Source organism: Lepidochelys olivacea (genome assembly GCF_965140295.1).
Source record: "Lepidochelys olivacea isolate rLepOli2 genome assembly, chromosome: 15".
In the NCBI taxonomy this organism is placed as follows: domain Eukaryota; kingdom Metazoa; phylum Chordata; order Testudines; family Cheloniidae; genus Lepidochelys; species Lepidochelys olivacea.
Window position 1 is genome coordinate 11,329,967 of NC_140425.1, and position 17,903 is coordinate 11,347,869.

At 44.3% G+C, this 17,903-nt stretch overlaps 1 protein-coding gene across 2 annotated transcripts in view; it reads right to left on the minus strand.

Annotated features, from left to right (window-relative positions):
* The window catches only part of TAOK3 (TAO kinase 3), a 143,359-nt gene that overhangs the window by 11,052 nt on the left and 114,404 nt on the right, over positions 1 to 17,903 (minus strand). For both annotated transcript variants that reach the window (XM_084648870.1, XM_084648871.1), the window contains exons 14-16: positions 10,150 to 10,284; positions 2,212 to 2,448; positions 1,501 to 1,629 (exon numbers count right to left, since the gene is read on the minus strand). In XM_084648870.1, coding sequence (XP_084504996.1) covers positions 1,501 to 1,629; positions 2,212 to 2,448; positions 10,150 to 10,284 — 501 coding nt within the window. The remainder of the gene's footprint in view (positions 1 to 1,500; positions 1,630 to 2,211; positions 2,449 to 10,149; positions 10,285 to 17,903) is intronic.

Sequence of the window (17,903 nt, forward strand, 5' to 3'; positions counted from 1 at the left end):
ATGTAAATGCACATTATGTCATGTACTAAAATAGACTTGCAAGGCAAGCCACAAGAAGAACAGCACAGTTTGGACAGTTAGTGTACTTGCATTAAAGGCTATCTGAGCTGCAGTTTTCAGTGAAACACTTTTTCAAAATACACTTTTTTTTTTTTGAAGAGTTTCCACTGATTTAATGGTGTAACACCCCTTGAAAACAGGATATTTGGGGAAGGTTTTCTCTGTTTGAATTTCAACCAAGTGTTACAGCTCAGTGAAGATAGGCTAGATGGGATGGAGACAGGCTAGCCTGCTTGTTCTCAGACACCCCTGAGGGCTGATTAGAGTCACTGTCTGGGCACGGTCCCCCCAAGGAGCGTGATGTGTGTTCAGCTCTGCTAAGAGATGGGGAATAGCAAAACAGTCCTTGTGGCAACACCAGGAACCCAGTCATTTAATGAGCAACATTATAGTGGTGCCAAATGGGCCCCCAGTCCAGGCTGCAGAGCGTGTTGGCCACAGCCTCAAGGGCATCTGGATACAGAATTATACCAGGGGTGTCTCAGGCATTTTTCCTTCCTGGGGGTAGGGACGTAGTTGGTTTATTTTCTGATCAGGAGTAGGCAACTCCCCCTTATACATCAGTCAGTGCCTGGGTGGCTGACATGATGTTGTTTAGCCTTAGCATGCAAGGCGGGACGCGGTTCTGGAGATTCCTTGGGTCAGTCAGCTCATCACAGATAAACCATTGCACCTTAAAGGGCATTAATAAGTTGAGGCTGGAAGCAGGACTATGTCAGGCCAGGCTCTTTGGACAGGGAACACTCCGAGGACAACAGTCCTGCTGGCCGCCTTTGGAGCACTGAGGCAAAAGCCTGCTCATTTCTGCAGACTTCTCCTTGTCTGTATTTTCTTAAGCACACATTCAGCAAAGTACTTAAGTACATGCTCAAGTACTTTGCTGATTCACATCCTGAATGAGGCTCTTCTCCTGCTCCTCCTTTGCTATCCTTTTTCTCCCTGCGCTTTATGCTAACTGGTCCCTTTGACCTGGTGTGGTGCCTGCCTTTATGCATGTGGTTTGGGGTGGGACTGGCGGTATATACAGGCAGGCCATTTATTGGCTTTGATTTTGTATTGGTAATTGTTGGGCACGCTGATGATGACTGGCAGGTGCCTTATCAATGGTTTAAATAAAGCTGATGGCCACGTGGGTGCTCTGTGATGGATGCCGGTGGGAATTCTCCAGGACCGCTCCTTTTCCCTATGACTTTCAGGGTTAAAGATCCTGCTTTGTGGAGATTCACCTGCCTGTAGTCAGCTGCTGCTACTGAGACTATTAGCAAATCACTCTGGAACACTGCCAGGCTCCCCCAGTTCCTGAAAGCCCGAGGAGTTAGCAATCTGAATTTAGATCGCCGTGCGTAATGGGCATTAAATCACTATGCAGGCCCAAATTTATCAAAAGCAAAGCTTGGACCATACTTGCTCCAAACCTCTTTGAAATGTGGTGGTTCTTACCTCTTTAATCTTTTCCTTGCAAAGCTTGTACTGCTTCTTCTGACTTTCTAAAAAGGTCGCCAAGTCTTTCTTCTGCTGAGCCAAAATCTGTTGCTGGAATTTCTTCTCATCCGCTGCAGTCGCCTTTGCCTGAGAGAGAGAGCATGAGTGAGTGAGCGCACAAAGTCTATCACCGAGCAATCTGTAATTGTGCATTCAGCCACTCAAACCCTGCGGAGCAAGGTCTTAGCCCATCAGTATTCAACCACATGGAAGTTTAATTGTAAAAATTTTACCACCCACATACACATTTAGGAATTTCTTCGTGTTTCCTGTCTCCTCCACCAAAATCGAATGTGAAATTGTTCATTCTCAAGGCTAGGACAGTGCAAACTTCTTTACCCTACCCAATTAACATGTATCATCCCATGACCTAGAACCACCACGTCTAGGGCTATGAGGGCAGTTCAGTCTTCAGGGCCAATTCTGGGAATGCCAGCCATGTTACTAGTCACTGCCAACTGGTGATTGGGGACACCCGTCCATTAGGAACTAGACTGAGATCCAGCTGGTTAGGGTAAAAAGCTACCAAAGCACCCTCAGACAGTAGCCACTTGCAGCTCCCAAAGTACATGTTTTAGATATGGTTGAACAGTCTTTCCCTGGAGATCACTTGCAATACTTTCCTGTTCAGTCTCCTGGCCCAGATAGGTAATTCATTGAATTACTGACCTCCTTCTCCATGATAGCCACTTGCTTCTTGGCCAGCTTCTCCAGCTCAATGGACGAGTTGTTGGCATGGGTCTCCACCTCCTTCTGCAGCTTGAGGCGGTGCTCGTCCATCTCGGCCTTCAACTTGTTCTCCAGGGCGATCAGCTGCTTCTGGTGCTGGCGCCGCATCCGCTTGTAACCTGACATCTGTTCCCGCAACTCGTTCTCCTGCTCATGCTCATGGATCTGTCTTGTAACCTGATGTCATTGAGAAGGAAAAAAGGCATTAGAAGCTCCCTGGGCAGGCAAGTCTTCCCTTCACAGCTACTTACCCGCTAAGCAAACTCCCAGCACCCACACACGGGCTCACCGGGAACGCTGCTCCAAGGTTTTACCGCGGCAGCTACTGTCTAACGTCAAACGGCCCGACACCGAGGAGTCCCACAGACCGGGAACGCCTCTCGCCTCGGGTGCCCAGCCGGATTTTCCCGCATTAGTCAGGGGTTTCAGTGCCCATTCAGTAACGGAAAGTGCCCTGTTCCTTGCAGGAAACGCCCAGCCACTTATGCAGGAGAGGGGCAGGCAGCTCGCTGATCAGGTTAGGGAACCCCACAGAGCACTTGGAAACAAAGGCAGCACTAAGACCTACAGAGTCCCTCTTGGGCAGGGTTCATAAAATGGTCATGACATGGGGGGGAGAAACAAAACTCCTTGGCTTCTATCCCTTATTAAATGCTCCTTTCCTAGGAGGAGCTGCCTCATTCCAGGCTCCCTCCCAGAGCTCTGGAGGGGGGCTCACTTTTATAATACCCCCACCCATCCATTCCCTTCCCCTACCTGCAATCTAACCTAGAGTAACACCAGAACAAACCAGGTCAGCACTTTTCATTATTAAATTGCCCCCTTGAACCACTTGAACCACTGCGGGTTCACCTTGAGACTGCTGGCCCACAGCCTCCTTTCACTAAAAGTCATGGTGGAAACCCTGCATCTGGCCATCTACATCTGCATCTTATATGTTACACCTGGTTTCCATCCCATAAGGACTCTCTACCCCTCGATTTTTATCTCCCCCCCAGCGACTGCAATAGCCTTACATTCTTCCTTATGGGTTGTTCCTGAACGATGTTCAAAAAGTGCTTGCCAATGTTATTTTCTGCTTCCAGTGGATTCTATTGACAATCCACACACACAGGCAGATCTCCCTGCTCTCAGGTTCCCATGAGTGGCACACACAGAAAGGAGGCGCTGGGTACAGCACGCTCTTTAAAGAGCGATCCCGCCCATTGGGCCCAGTGTTCCAAACACAAGGGCACACTGTTCCATAAGCGAACAGTATTAACAAGGTGGATCATACGGTCTAAGCAGATTACAAACACTGTTCAGCTGAAAAACTCACAGGGTGCACATTGATTTCTGTGCTTCAAGTGCAGGCGTGTGAAGGAGAGGTAAGAGCTTCAGTTATGCCCGGAATTTTAAGGAGAAAATACCAGTTGCAATGCTCCCAGTTCAAAGGAGACCATTGTCACACAGACCACAACCATCTTCATCTTGGTCAAAAGACAGGACCATAGGCTTGCCTAACAAAACCACCATCTCACTCCCTGCTGCTATTCACAGGTAGTGGCTAGGGGCGAACGCTGGGCCTGGCATGAATGGCACAAGGGCTACAGTCTCTGATCCCTGCAGCAGGCTTGCACTCCACACTCGCTCCACAGATGGAGCAAGAAGCAAATGGTGCTCAGACCTTTAACGGAGACTACAGAAACTGTACAAAACCACCCTTATTCTCATGCACAATGGCAACTTTCTCTGCAGTTTGGGGGACCCCAGGCTCTGTGGGTAGCTAAGCAGTGACCACAGCATCCACAGAGGGAGAAGTGGAAGGCACTGCATCATCACAGCTGCTAGAAGGTGTTAAGAAGCAACAGCTGAGCACTGACTTAGGATGGGTGTATCATGGGCCATTGGATGGCTTGTATTTTAACAACAGATGCTTTTGGTTATTAAACACTCATTGGCCAGTCCAGCATTTTAAGACAACTAGCTGGCAAGAAGCAGCAATCAACAAAACCATCTAAAGCAATAAAACGGCACAAGTTTGACAAGACAGCTGAGATGCCATTGGGAACAACAGTATTGGCTCTGTAGAGTGAAATCATGGTGGCTGCGTGCTCAAATTCATCCCAGTCAAACCATCTACCGGGGCTGTAGAGTTTTGTTCTGCAGTGGGATATGAAAAGCAGCTCTGGATGGAGGATAGGAAGAGTGCTGAAAGGCCGTTACCCTGTTGTGGGCTGAGAACAGCTAGCAGTATGGAATAATGAACCATCAGTAAAACTGGAGTCAAAGGCCCAGAATAACTGTTGATAAGAACAATGGAATTTATGGCACAAAATGGGCAACCTCTACCAATGCAGGAAAAAAAAAAAAAAGAAACATGCAGTTAATTCAGAAGAATGTATCCACCTAGACCATCCATTTTCTGTCTAAATAAGGCTCGATTCCCAGGGAGAACTTGTGGCTGTGTTAAAGCCAACCATGTGCAAGAGAAATAAACATCTCCTCTTTACATCAAGGATCGAAGGACATTACTCTGAAGTTAACTAGACTGATCATACACTTGCACACCGGCAGTAGGAAGCGAAACCAACTATGGCATGATGAGTGACAGTCTTCAAATGGATACGATGGGGGTGAAGGTCAGTCCGATGTTAATGACACAAAATCATGAGAACAGTGAGGAAGCACTATCACAACATGTTAATGGCGCCCTTGACTATACAAGGACATTAAAGTACTTTATGAACAACAGAATCCCACAGATTATAATGGATAAGGGAAGACGACTGATTTGTTCACTGCAAAATTATTTCCCAGGTGATCAGAAAATGTCAGAATACTTTAAAGCCAAACATACTAGAAGTTGTTAAAGTTCTGTGTTGAAATAAACATACTAAACAGTTAGGACAGCTACAGAATTGAATGGCTGAATAAAATACAACAGCTTTTACCAAGGCTTATTTGTTCCCCATTTTTAGTATGGTTAAGGGATGTGTAACCAGGTGTCTTTTCCAGCCTGCTCCCAACCACCCTACACATTATGCAGAATTCAAACTCATCCTCCCTGAGATTTGGTTTTATTAACAGTAAGAAAGTTTAGCTCAACCCTCCTCCCCAGCTCTAGCTATTACTTGGATTCCTCCCTACACACTACTCAGCCTGCACACCATATCCTCTCCCCAGAGAGCCATGCCCATATTTCACATCCAGGTGAGATGAGCAACCAGAATCAACATAACCATCTTCCAGAAATATCAGCCCCTGATAGCAAAGGGGGAGGCGGGGTGTTTCAAGAAAAGATGCCCAGTCTTTTACAATGAGAAAAAGGACTATGAGAAGACAATAGTATCAACTGAAGACTTTGTAGGCAGGGGTTGAGGTACTATCAGTCAGGTGATTCTGTCAAGAGAAACACACACCATGTGGATAGAATGCCATAGATTTTCAACAGACCCAGAGAACAGTATATTAATTAAAATAGACATGTCTGTATTTGGAATCCAACTGGCCTGATGTTATTTCAGTGGGCAGACCCATAGAACACTGCCTTCATGTACCAGATGCCTAAGGACTTTAAGGTCCCAGAGCGAGAATACAAGATTCCCTTGTCTGCATTTTGATTCCAAACAGAATAAGGCAGCCTTCAGTTGAATCCACATTGCTACTGTCACTAACACTCTAGGATTTTAGGCACCAGAGGCCATCGTCTCAAAAAACCCATATTAAGTGAACAACTATGAAGGTAGGCACCCAAAAGTGTGGTAGGTCCTCAGAAAAAGGGGTTGAGCCCAAAATAAATAAATAAAATCAAACAATATTGTTACCGTCATCCAACCCCATCCTGTCTCTAAATGCATGGATTTGACCAACTTCCTTTTCAGGGTGGATGCTGCCTGACCTTTGTGATCAAGATGCAGCATGTCCTGCATTCTTTCCAGGTGAGGGAAACTGGGGTTTTCCAAGCTCCAGAGCGGAGGTTCTTGAATTGTGGCCTGTGGACCACTGGTGATGTGCAAAACATGTGGTTCATTATCTGTGGAGAAGTGGCAGGGCACACAAGGCTGACACCTCCTATATTGCATTAAAATCAACAAAAAGCACATGGAACGCATTCTCCTTGCTGTCCCATGTAAGTGATGGCCCCTGTTGCCACAGGGATGTGACGGAATTGCAAATGGTCTGAATCATAAACAATGAGAAAGAAGGCGGCTCTTGAGATACACTGTTAAATAGCGGTCCACACTATGAACAAATCTGAGAACCTCAGTTCCAGAAGAGGACTAAAATCCTCCTTAAAAGGCACATCACATTCTTGCCTGAATAATTTTTACCTACTATTCTTACAAAAAATACCTAAGATCACTGTCTCTGAAAGAGATTAGAAAAAAAAAAATTTCTGTTTTCACAGCTTGTTTCCTTTGTGCCTCGAGCAGCACTTTGTGGGTAGTCCATTTCACTGTTCCTCCTATAAAGTCAGTCCGTTTCTCTATTGTTTGTGTGGTGCTCCCATGCAGAAACAGGGCAAAAAACCACATTTAAAATCAATGGGAAAGTGTGACTGTATAACCATAACATTTATCATGGATTCAGGGGTAGATGAACTACCTAAAAGGACTTTTAACTAATGTTTGGAAATGGACTACATTTCAAACCGACAGCGCCCTTTTAGAGACACTCATGTCCTCTGAGGGCCTGCACTACAGCAAAGTCAGACCAGGGAGAGCCTGAAGGTTCAGAGATCACAGATATTGTTCCTGAATTCAACCAGCTGGGACAGCGATTCTGCAATACATCCCCCTCCCTCCCCAGAGCAGAATGCATTCTATCTACAGTGCTGTCCATCTGTCAGGCTGGGAGTTTTGAGGGAGTCTCATTGGAAGATGATTTTTCACCCAAACAAAACAACGCATATTTACACAGATGTTTTCATCCCAAGAGATCACTACTAACATCAGAGCAGTCCATGGCCTTTATGAAATAGTCATTATTTCTCTCACAACTGCATAACTCTTCAGGGGTTGGGGGGCAGAACCCAAAGAAAGCAACTGATGGATAGCAATGGGGAGTGGCCTGGGGTGGGGGGAGCAATCAAATCTGCTCTTATTTTAGAAGATGCCAATGCCATGGGATCTAACGTCCATGTAGGGAAGACAGGATACCTTAAGATACCGTATGGAAGCAACAGAGTGAAAATCAACTAGAAGAATGGAGAACCTTTGAGATCTGAATGGCTGGTTGCAGGGATGCTAGAAATCTCCCACCTGATGCTCACTAAGTAACCAACCCCCTTCTGGCAATTCTGAGCTTTCCCTCTGTACGCGCACCCTAAAACAGATCGGAGTGAGGATGAGTTATGAATCCTCCCAACTCCACAGAATTATTAACTGCAACTGTAGTGGCATATAACCACAAAAGAGTTACATAAATGAGGTCTTTGAATCAAAGGGGGAAAAGCCACTGATATAACCGAACTGAAAGAAAACAAGTATTCCCATTATAAAGTGAAATAAAACATACACAAAAGATTGTAATACCCACACATGCAACTACATCCCCTCTACCCCCGACGGGTTTTTATGGGGAAACCGTTTTAATCTTTTCCTTTGTATTCGGATAAGGGAGGAACAACAAAACCTTTACATGAGCTGCTACTGTATGTTGCTTTCCTGTCATTCCACTTCATTCCTGGCATAAGAAAGGACAGGGAGGTGTTCTCAGATACAGACACTGGAAGCGGAAGGATGGAAGCATATGGATGAAAGAAAATCCCACGCTTCACCTAAGAAGAGAGTGGTGCTGGTTGATATACTGAATGGATTTAACCGGTAGGTATCATCAGTCTCCTATTCACTCTTGCCAGAAGACACCATGGTGCGCATGCATGGCTGCACTCATGTGAACTCCAAACCAGCCCAGCATGACCTCAAACGTACTTTGCCTCAGGAACGTGCTCCGTGTAAATGACAGGAAAAAAGAAAGTTCCCTACTCAGCCTCACAACCCCTTTAACTATATGGGGATTTGGTCACGTAGGCTGAGAAGCTTTAGCAAATCCAAGTATCCCGAAGACCCAGTGCACACAGTATCAGCCCCAGAGGAGGCTGCCATGAAGTGGGGTTTAGGAGTGACCTTGGGATGTAAGCTGCCCTGAGCACAGGAGTTCAATGGGCTGTCTGGACAAGGCATTTCATCTTCACATGAGCACCCTCTACTGGCTGGCAGATGGCTCTCAAAAATCCTCCATCGCCATGGGATAACTTGTTGATAGCAGAATTCACTGAAGTACTGAGGCAAAGGAATAGAACCCCTGGAGAATTACAAGGTGAAAGAAAACAGGAATTATGCCCTCTGGTGTTGGAGTTAAGGTAGTGAGGAGCCTTCTATGGCGGGTAAAAGATATCAGCCAGCAAGATGCCAGTATATGTATGGAGGTTTTTTTTTTGGCTTGTACCATGACATGTTGAGTAGTTTATCGTTTGTCCCCCGACTCCAACTTGACTGGAAAGAGGGTTTCCTATGAGTTCAGTTCAGACAATTGCTTGGCACTGTACAGTCTACAAAAACAGACAGTCCCCAGCACGAGAATATCAGAGAAAGGGTGTAGGGTATCTCAGGTCCCTGTTGGGTCAGGAATGCTGGTACAAAGACCTCTAATGCACAGGTTTCTAGGTCACCCTTTGAATTTGGGGGGGAACAATCAGAGCGTGTGTTACTCAGAAGCACACCTGGGAAAAGAAACTCACTGCCCTAGATGCAGGCCAAAAACAGGAATGGTAGTGATCTGAATTCCACTGCTTCATTTTTGGTTTCAGCAGCACAAACAATATTAATATTCCCACTGCCCAGGCTTTAACCTAAGGTTAACACACACACACAGGCTGGGGTTGTGGAGGGGAATCATCAAATGGTGGTGATGGGGAAGGGGGAATCATTCAGATACACACTCAAACAAAAAGGGGGAGGGTTACCCATTGTAATTTCTGGGTTGGCCTACGATGACGTCATAATAGGCAGCAAATGCAATTGCCAGACACTGGATACTTTGTAAATCTTCCTACCCATGTGACCTCCAATGTCAGTTCGGCTGAAATATTTAATATTTCAATTTATTTTCAGTTTAGGACCCTGTTTCTTGCTTATGCCATCTCTCTCTCCCTCTCGGAAGGCTGCTGCTGCTGATTTCAGGCTATGTGTATGAGAGAGACAGAGAGATGGTGGAGGAGGCAAGGAAACTAACTCTTCCAGCACACACCCCTTTTGCTACTACAAAGCCATCTACACGATCACATTTGCAATAGTACAAATGCTGCCAGATCCTGTCAACCCCTTCTCCTCTCTTCATAAGCCCACAGGCTGCTGTAAATCCTCATTTATTGGAGCCAGGCGATGTTTATGGGTTTGAATGGGGAAAAAATGCAGTAAATACAGTTGCTTGAAATAAATAAATCAACGAGCCATATGTAGCCAGCAATTCATCCCTGGGAGATAATGGTCTCATTTTTTAAATGATTAAATATATCAGCACTTGGATTTTTTCTGTTCAAAAAACAAAACCTATTACCTATACACGTGCAAATAAATATATATGCATGCACACCGATTAGTCTCCTACTAGTAGTCACCACTAACAAAAGAGAGAGATGCAATACAGAAAAAATCAGAGAGGAAATCAACTTCACCCATAAATGTGTTTGATTTTACATAGGCTAGAAACACACCCAGCATGGATTTTTTTACATTTCTCTCTCTCTCTCTCACACACACCTCTTTCTGTGCAATATCTAGTTGCTATGCCAACAAAAAGAAAAATGGGCGAGAAGAAAATTCTTAACCCTCTTCCCAACCAAAGAGACAGAGAGGAAGACTGGGGGTGGTGGGGGGGGTGGTGTTTGCTTACCAAAGATGCTGATTTGATTGTGGCAAAGCGCTCTCGGTTCCGGTAGTGGAGGGCCTGATTCTGGACTGACTGGGTAGGCCGCAGCTCAGGCCTGTGATCCCTGTGGCCCACCTCATCCCTTATAAATACATGATCCTGCAGAAATGGATAAAAACAAGGAGAAAGTCCAGCTGTGCTCTTTCCTCACCGGCTGCCTCTTTCTCACCCCTCTTTCTGCACAAGCACTGGTGTTTGAAAGGCATAGTTTAGCTCTCTGCTAGCCCCTGCAGCTCCCACAGTCCAAAATGAATAAGCAACACATTGCAGCCTTCAGTTAAGAATGTCAGCTGATCGCTAGTGGGATGCCTTCTGAATCCCTGGCAGAATTTTTTTTTTTAACCTCCAGAATTACATATGTGCAAAAAAATGAAGCAAAAGCACAAAGCAATGCAGAGCAATCAGACTCTTCACAAAGGTTTGCTTAAAGCGCTGCAACCAAATAATCCCTTTAAAAATGTGATTTCCATGTCTAGCCAGGAGGATGCCGTTCCCTTTTAACACAGGAGCAAGATTTTGCCTCATTCCCTTTCAAGATTTGCTTTCTCCTTAATTTGATCTTTTTGTCTGCTAGCTGCTCTGAAGAAGGATCATTCTGCCTAAAAACATTGCAGGCTTGCAGAGATCAGCTTCCCTATCTTGTGCTGGGAAGACTCAGTGACCACTCAGGGATCCTGCTTTCCAGTCATGATCGTGCACAGTTCTAGCACTTTCTCTCCACAGCCTCGCAAAGGGTTTTTTTTTTTTTTGTTTTTTTTTATTATTTAAAGAGACAGCTCATAGGTTTACCACAAATGGTCTTCTCTGAAATCTCTCACTCTCTAGTTGTCAAAGGCTTAAGAACTAGTGATTTTGCAGCTGAAATACCATGCATTTAAGTGTTGTAACAAAAAGCAGCATTCTGTCGATCGCTCAAAATCCATGCCCTCTCCAGACAGGCCTGTGAAAGTCCATGACGGTTGACTTGTTAAGAGAAATGGCTATAAAGGTGACTTCTAAAAGGGAAAAGTATTTGCAAACTGTGTTCCCGGGTCAGCCCAGCCATGTCCAGCGTACACTGGACATCTTGCCAAAGAATTCCAGCTGCTGCTCTCACCAGTGCAGAGTCAAAGGACCTAGCACAGCTGGAAGCTCTGGAGCAGACAGAGTTGCCAACTCTTGTCCTTTGGTATTTTCTTAAAGCCCCAGCTCCTGAAGTCAATTACATGAGAATCTCTGTTTTCGTTAAAAAAAACAGTTTCTAGACCTTGTGGCTATAGAGTAAAGGTTGAAAACGGGACTCATAAAGGCCCTCATACCAGAAGGCAAATAAAAAGATCCACAAACTAATTTTTAAAAAAAATCTCCTGATTTTCAGAGGCCTGATTCATTATTTTTTGAACACTCGGTAAAGGCAACACTGCAGATGGCCCCTGACTTCATAGCCATCCTGTCCTCTAGACCACGGCTGAGCAAGATTAGAAACCACAGTTACTGGCTGGTCTTCACTAGTATTCCCACCAGTCAGTACTACTAGTACGAAACTATGAAAAAACTCTTAGTGCAGACAAGGTGTGTCTTGACATGCTTCTTCCTTGCCTCCTAGGAACATCTCTCTCACACAGACTTTATTTTAGAACCATATTTATCACCATTTTACCCAAATTCATGGACTTTCTATATTGTGAACAATATGTAGCAGAAAAGTAAAGGATATAGGAAATGGATATAGCCAGATGTGAACCACACACCATTTTAAGGTGCTGAGAGCCAATAGTTTTTCTTGTGTCCCCCATTTTGGGATTTTGCACTCTCCGCTACATCTCACATTTGAGCTTTGGGCAGGGTGGGAGGAATAGCCAGGGTTGTCAAGAAACAGAATTTACAATGGTCCTTGTATTTTTAGCATCTTCCCTCAAGGCAAGAGAGAAGACGCTAAACAACCTGCCACCCCTAAATCAGGTGGGGACAGGGAAGGTTTAAAAATTGGAGAGTGGGCAAAGAGAGAAAGATTAATAAAAGGAAGTCTCTTCTAGAAATGGAAAGTCTGTGGACTGTTAGAAAAATTTTATTTTATTTTGTATTTTTGTCACCCCGATGCTGGACATTTTGTAGGCTTCCGATTACTTTTAACAGAGGCAAACACTCCGTAAGGTTAGAGAGCAGCCATATTTGAAACTAGTCTGAATTTTAGCTTTCAGCTGTGTGTGCATTAGAGAGGGAGGAGGGTCTAAAATGTATATACATACCTGAATGAAGCTAAAGCTTAGATCCCAGTCTTTACTGAAATATCACAATTAAATATTTAAATTTCAAGAATATTTTTCAGCTAATTAGGTTCTTGTGGGTCTATTGGGAAAATATCAATCTATGAAGCTTTGTAGGATCAGAATGTTCTGGGTGATCAGGGGCTCTGTAAAAGACATTATTGATAGGATAGGCAACAGTGTTCCAAGCAGATGGACGAGCCACTAAAAATAAATCTTCTGGAATCCTAGTATGGAACATTTTTAGAAGTAGATTACGGAGGACTTCTGGAGTTCTCTACACTGCAATGACCAACCTAGGAAAGAGGGACAAGAGTGAGTGGCCGGGGGTGAAACCTCCTTTCCATTTTCCACAAGACAGCCTGAAATGATGCCTTCTCTTTGACACTTTCATTAGTTTTAATTTTCCTCCATACAAAATAGGCGGGTGAGACCCCTTGGATTCTCTAAGGGGTTGAGTATCAAGGGTGTGTCCTCACATCTTCATGTGCAACTTCCACTGACTTATGTGCAGCAGCATCTTAGGGCAGCCCAGAGAACAGTCTGCAAGAGGTGAACAACAAAATCTTTCAACAGGGCCTTTTTTGGATGTAGTTGAGGTACGTGGCAGTTAATTTGTAATCAAGCACACAAAAAGAATGGAAAATTTAATGGCTGGAGAACCTGGTGTAGACAAAAGCCCAATGACTGTCCTTGGAATCCCTGAGTCAGGGTTCGGGTCTTCTGCCTCATGCAAAATCTCCAGCAACCCTGGGTAAGCTAACAGGGCAACACACACAGAGAAATTTATCAGGTTGGCCAGAAAAAATACACATCCAATCTTTATAGCTGTCAAGACCAATGGGTGACATTTTTGTAGCAGTAACAGCTAGCACCAAATAGGTAAAAGGAGTTAAGACAAATGAGACATGAGGACCCCATTCTCCCTCTGCCAGTGAAGCATACACTGGGCGGTGAAGCCAACAGCTCCTGAGAGAGAGGTCTAGCTACAAGCACAAAGAATGGGTGTCTGTAGGTTCCATCTATTGCTTCCTTTCTGACAATAGCCTGAGCAACATCTATGAGTTTTCAGCAGACATGGGTCCAATCTGGAACCTGGTTCCAAGCCCCGTTGTATGGGTCTTTGAAGATGTTAGGAGCCAAACTTGGCATCTCAGGCCAACCTCTACAATCAGACCATTGGATCCAAACTCTCCAAAGTTTGGGCAAGTTTGGATCTGGGTCTATCCAGGCCTAAATATTGTTGACTTGGACAGCATAAGGCACATAACTGGGTTCAAACAGGCTCTATCTAGCTATTTATACGGTTCCCATCACCATAGCATCTGCACACCTTATACGCAATGACGACTATTCACGCAGCACACCTGTGAGGCAGTAAGGTACTATCGTCCCCACTTTATAGATTGGAACCTGAAGCACTGAGAGGTGAATTGACTTGCCCAAGGTCCCACAGGCAGCATAAGGAACTGAATGCCAATCTCCAGAGTCCCAGTCCAGAGCTATCAACCCAAGATCATCCTTCCTCCTCTCTGCTCATTGAAAAACAATCTTTAAAAGCTAACCCACTACACTAGCGCAACATTCTAAGGACATCTCCATATTCACAGCACTCAGATTACTGAGTGTATTGTGCTAATAATATCCCCCCCCCAAAATGCTCTGATCACAAAGTCTGATCAAGTTTTTTCCTGACCACACGCATGAGAATTAGCTTAATTGGGTTTTTTGTTTTTTTTTTAAATAAACTGACCCATGCCCAAGAGCATTAGTCACAGCTGCATGGACCAGGACACACTTTTGAAACAACCTTCGCACACATGCTCAAAATATCTGCAGAGCAGAAGCTAGCAACAGCTGGGGATGAGCAAGTTATAAACAAGGGTGAACTCAACATATTAAGTATATATGGTTTGAGCCTGTTCACATTGAAGTCAATGAGAATTTTGCCTTGGATTTTGATGGGAACATGAGCAGACCCACAGCTTGCCTTAAGTGTTTCAGTACATAAAATCATTGTTGCCCATGCAATTCTGTGAAAGGTGAAGCAGATATATTTAAGTGCAAAGAATCTAGGCAACACAACATTAGAGAAAAGTCTCCATGATCTTAGCTAAGACATTTGATTGGAGAAATTCATATACGTAGAAAAACTGCATCAACGCTATCACATTTGATCAGCAAGAAGCTAAATTCCCAAGCTTTCCTTTGCAAAAGAGCATTCACTGACATTTTGTATCTTGAGTGAGGCTAGGGGAAACAAGCAGTTGCACAGCAAGCAAATTCCCCTCAAACAGTTCAAGAGGACAGATACTACCTGGACAACAGCATCCCATAGACCAGGAGAACTGCCAGCCTTCTAGACACAAATAGGAAAGGGAGTGTTACTGAACTAACCAGGCTTAGGACCCTAAAGGGAACATACAACAGAACTGTGATAACCTCCTCCATTTCCCAGAATTCAAAGGGGGAAGGAATATAACAATGAACCCCACCCCATTCAGTTGAGCACAACACATTGGATGCATCAACAACCTGCAAGTAGGGTCACAGTTCAACAAGAGTCCCTTTGGCAAAGACTCCACGTTGATACCAATGCTTGGAATCATTCAAGGCTGGTGGGCAAGTAACGACATCTTTTGCTCCACACGCAGCCAGAACCTCCAAAAGTCCCCACTCATCCTTCCCAACCAGAAGGAAAATCCCAGAGATCTTACTCGTTCTCCAGGGGTAAATCAGAAGCCTCAGCCTGTAGGGCAACATACCCCTATATATCCATCCACTCTACATACACCGGCTGTGCACCCAGTATCCCCCCCGTCACTGGACCCAGCCAGGATGCCACACACACATCATGGAGCAGAGAGGAGTCATGTCTATACAACATATTTCGTTGTCATTTGTAGGGAATGATTTGGAAAGTTGCAACAGGTAGGTGGACAATGGGCAGAGAAAAGAGGAGTCGATTTGGTTTGTGGGGCTTAACGATGAATGTTCTCCTTTCAGATCTCTTGTTTTAAAAATGTTTTATACAAATGGGTATTTATTTACAAGCTGACATCCTAAAGGTTTCACCAGACAAATAATATTATGAAGAAACACTAAGTGCTTAATGTTGGTAGCAGCACACCACTAGCAGCTCTTCACTGTGGTTGAACAAAACAACAATGTGGAATGTGATACTTAAAAAAAACAACCCCCCCGCCCCCCAAAGACTACACCTTTATTTGCAGTAAAAATGCTGTTCTCATTACACCCAATCTAGCTGAACTATTGTGATGTAATCTCCCAAGGAAGTGCTCCAAATCCTGTCTTGGCATATTTAGCTAGGACAATGTCTACCAAGACACTATAAGACACACGACTGCAGGGTCAGTTTGATGGCGTGATTGACAATAAGTCATCTATTATGTGTGTAAGCCAAAAAGGAAGGGCGCGGATATGCTGCTGAACAGCACCCTGGTAAATATTAATGTACCAAAAATTTCCCCTTGCTGCTAATGCCGAAAGGGAACACACCATATGCTCTGTCTGGCTATGAAGAGTTACTGCCACAGGCAACATGTTTTATGCTGAAAGTGGCATTTGGAACGTCGTCATGCTTCCTGATGCCATTACTGCAATGGGTTTCAGTGCTTTATGTTTACGATGGCGCCAGCATCTATTCCTCCCTATAAAATAAAGGCAACTGTAACTGCTGATTAAACCCTAAGGCGGCAATTCTCAAATGCCATCCCTAGCTAGCATTATTCAGAAGTCCAAACGAGTAGAAGAGAGCATCTCTGGAGTACCATGCAAATGGTTATGTAGGATGGACAAATCAAACCTGACCAACACTTCGCATTTCTAATGCACACAGCAAGTATCTGGATGCCATAAGGAAGGAAACAACATTCTGTCCTCCAAGCACCCACTGATGGTATTTGGGCTTTGTTGTTCCTGGGTCATGTGGCTTTAGAAGCATAGAGCGAATTCAGAGTGCAACTGGCACAATTTCTGCCCCCTTCAAGATACAACTGTTTGGTCTGCACTAGAGAGGTCACTTTGCCTGCAATTCGTAACTTGAGTGAGTGACTGAATCCACTTCCAAAGGGAGATGACCAGGGGAATGTAGATCCAAAAGTAACATGATTTTTGGCTAGAGAAGTAGTTACCCAATGCTCTCTCTAAAGAGAGGTTGATCCACGTTTCCGCTAGTAAATTAGTGAGATGCCTCTCCATTACACTAGCCAGATTAACACAGCATACAGAGAGGCAAACACTTGGACAGTCACCCTGGGAAGGAAAGCTCCCAGGTAGCTTGTGGGAGCTGGATGGAGACATGATAGACAACTGGGCTTCTTTTAAGAAATGTGGTGTTGGTCACTAGATCAGCAGACTGGTCCCTCAGGAGGTCCTACAGCTGCAATGTGATTCAGGAAAGGGAGGCTGTGGAAAGCGTGCAGCTGCCTGCCACTCTAGCCCATTTACATGTCATTGGCTCTGTTGGTACCAGCTGTGACAACTGGCTCAGAGTTGATATGAAGAACTACCCACCCTGTCTCGAGAGAGGCAGCCTTCCCCTACACTCCCATCTACAAACTCAGTCTTGCTCTGCTGGACTTTTAACAGATGAGCTCAAGTGGCCTTTATTCTAAACATAAGCATAGATGCTATGACAGCCAAGGGCTTTAATTCTCCGTCAGAGATTATGTCCCTAGGAAGGGCTTGGGACACACCTTCTCCCTGCAGAGCTTAATTATGTTCACAAATGTTATATGGCGTGAGTGAATTACCCACAAGTACCAAGAGTTACTATAACCAGAGCAGCTAGATGAGAAACACAAGGTCATTTCATTTATTTTTGGCCAGAAAGCATGCTCCATTTCTTCATTTTAAAAAATCTACGACTGTCTAATAGAGGTGAAAATGCCAGTGCAAGGCGTTTGGCCTGCTTCTTATGCTTCACTTAGAATTCAAAATAGCTAGTAACAACTGTGAGGCTTAGAATCTTTGCCAGGGGCACACAAACTTTGCTCAACCAAGAACTTCATTGGTGTCTTGCCAAGAACCCAAGGCCTGCCTCTAATTTACATAAAATGGAATCAGTTGCAGTTCCTATCCAGACTGGCCTCTCAGATCAGGAAGGAGAACTGCATGATGGGATCTGTAGTTTTCATGACACCACTAAATTATTATAAACTTTTAAGTGGAATGTGTGTGAGAAAAGATTGATAGGTTTATAATATTTTAAGATGGATTTATTTAAAACATTAGCATCCTTATGTAATTTTGCTAGCTTGTGATGTTTTAATAGCTTTCAGATACATAAGATGGCATTATTATTAATAATCATTTACAGAGCATCAAAAATGCACATGGCACTTGTTTTGATAAGGGTCAAATCCATTGCGTGAAAGCATGTGAGTTAAGTGAGACTAGATGATGGCCAGATCAAGCTCAGAGACTTATTTTAAATCAGTATTTCTTTCT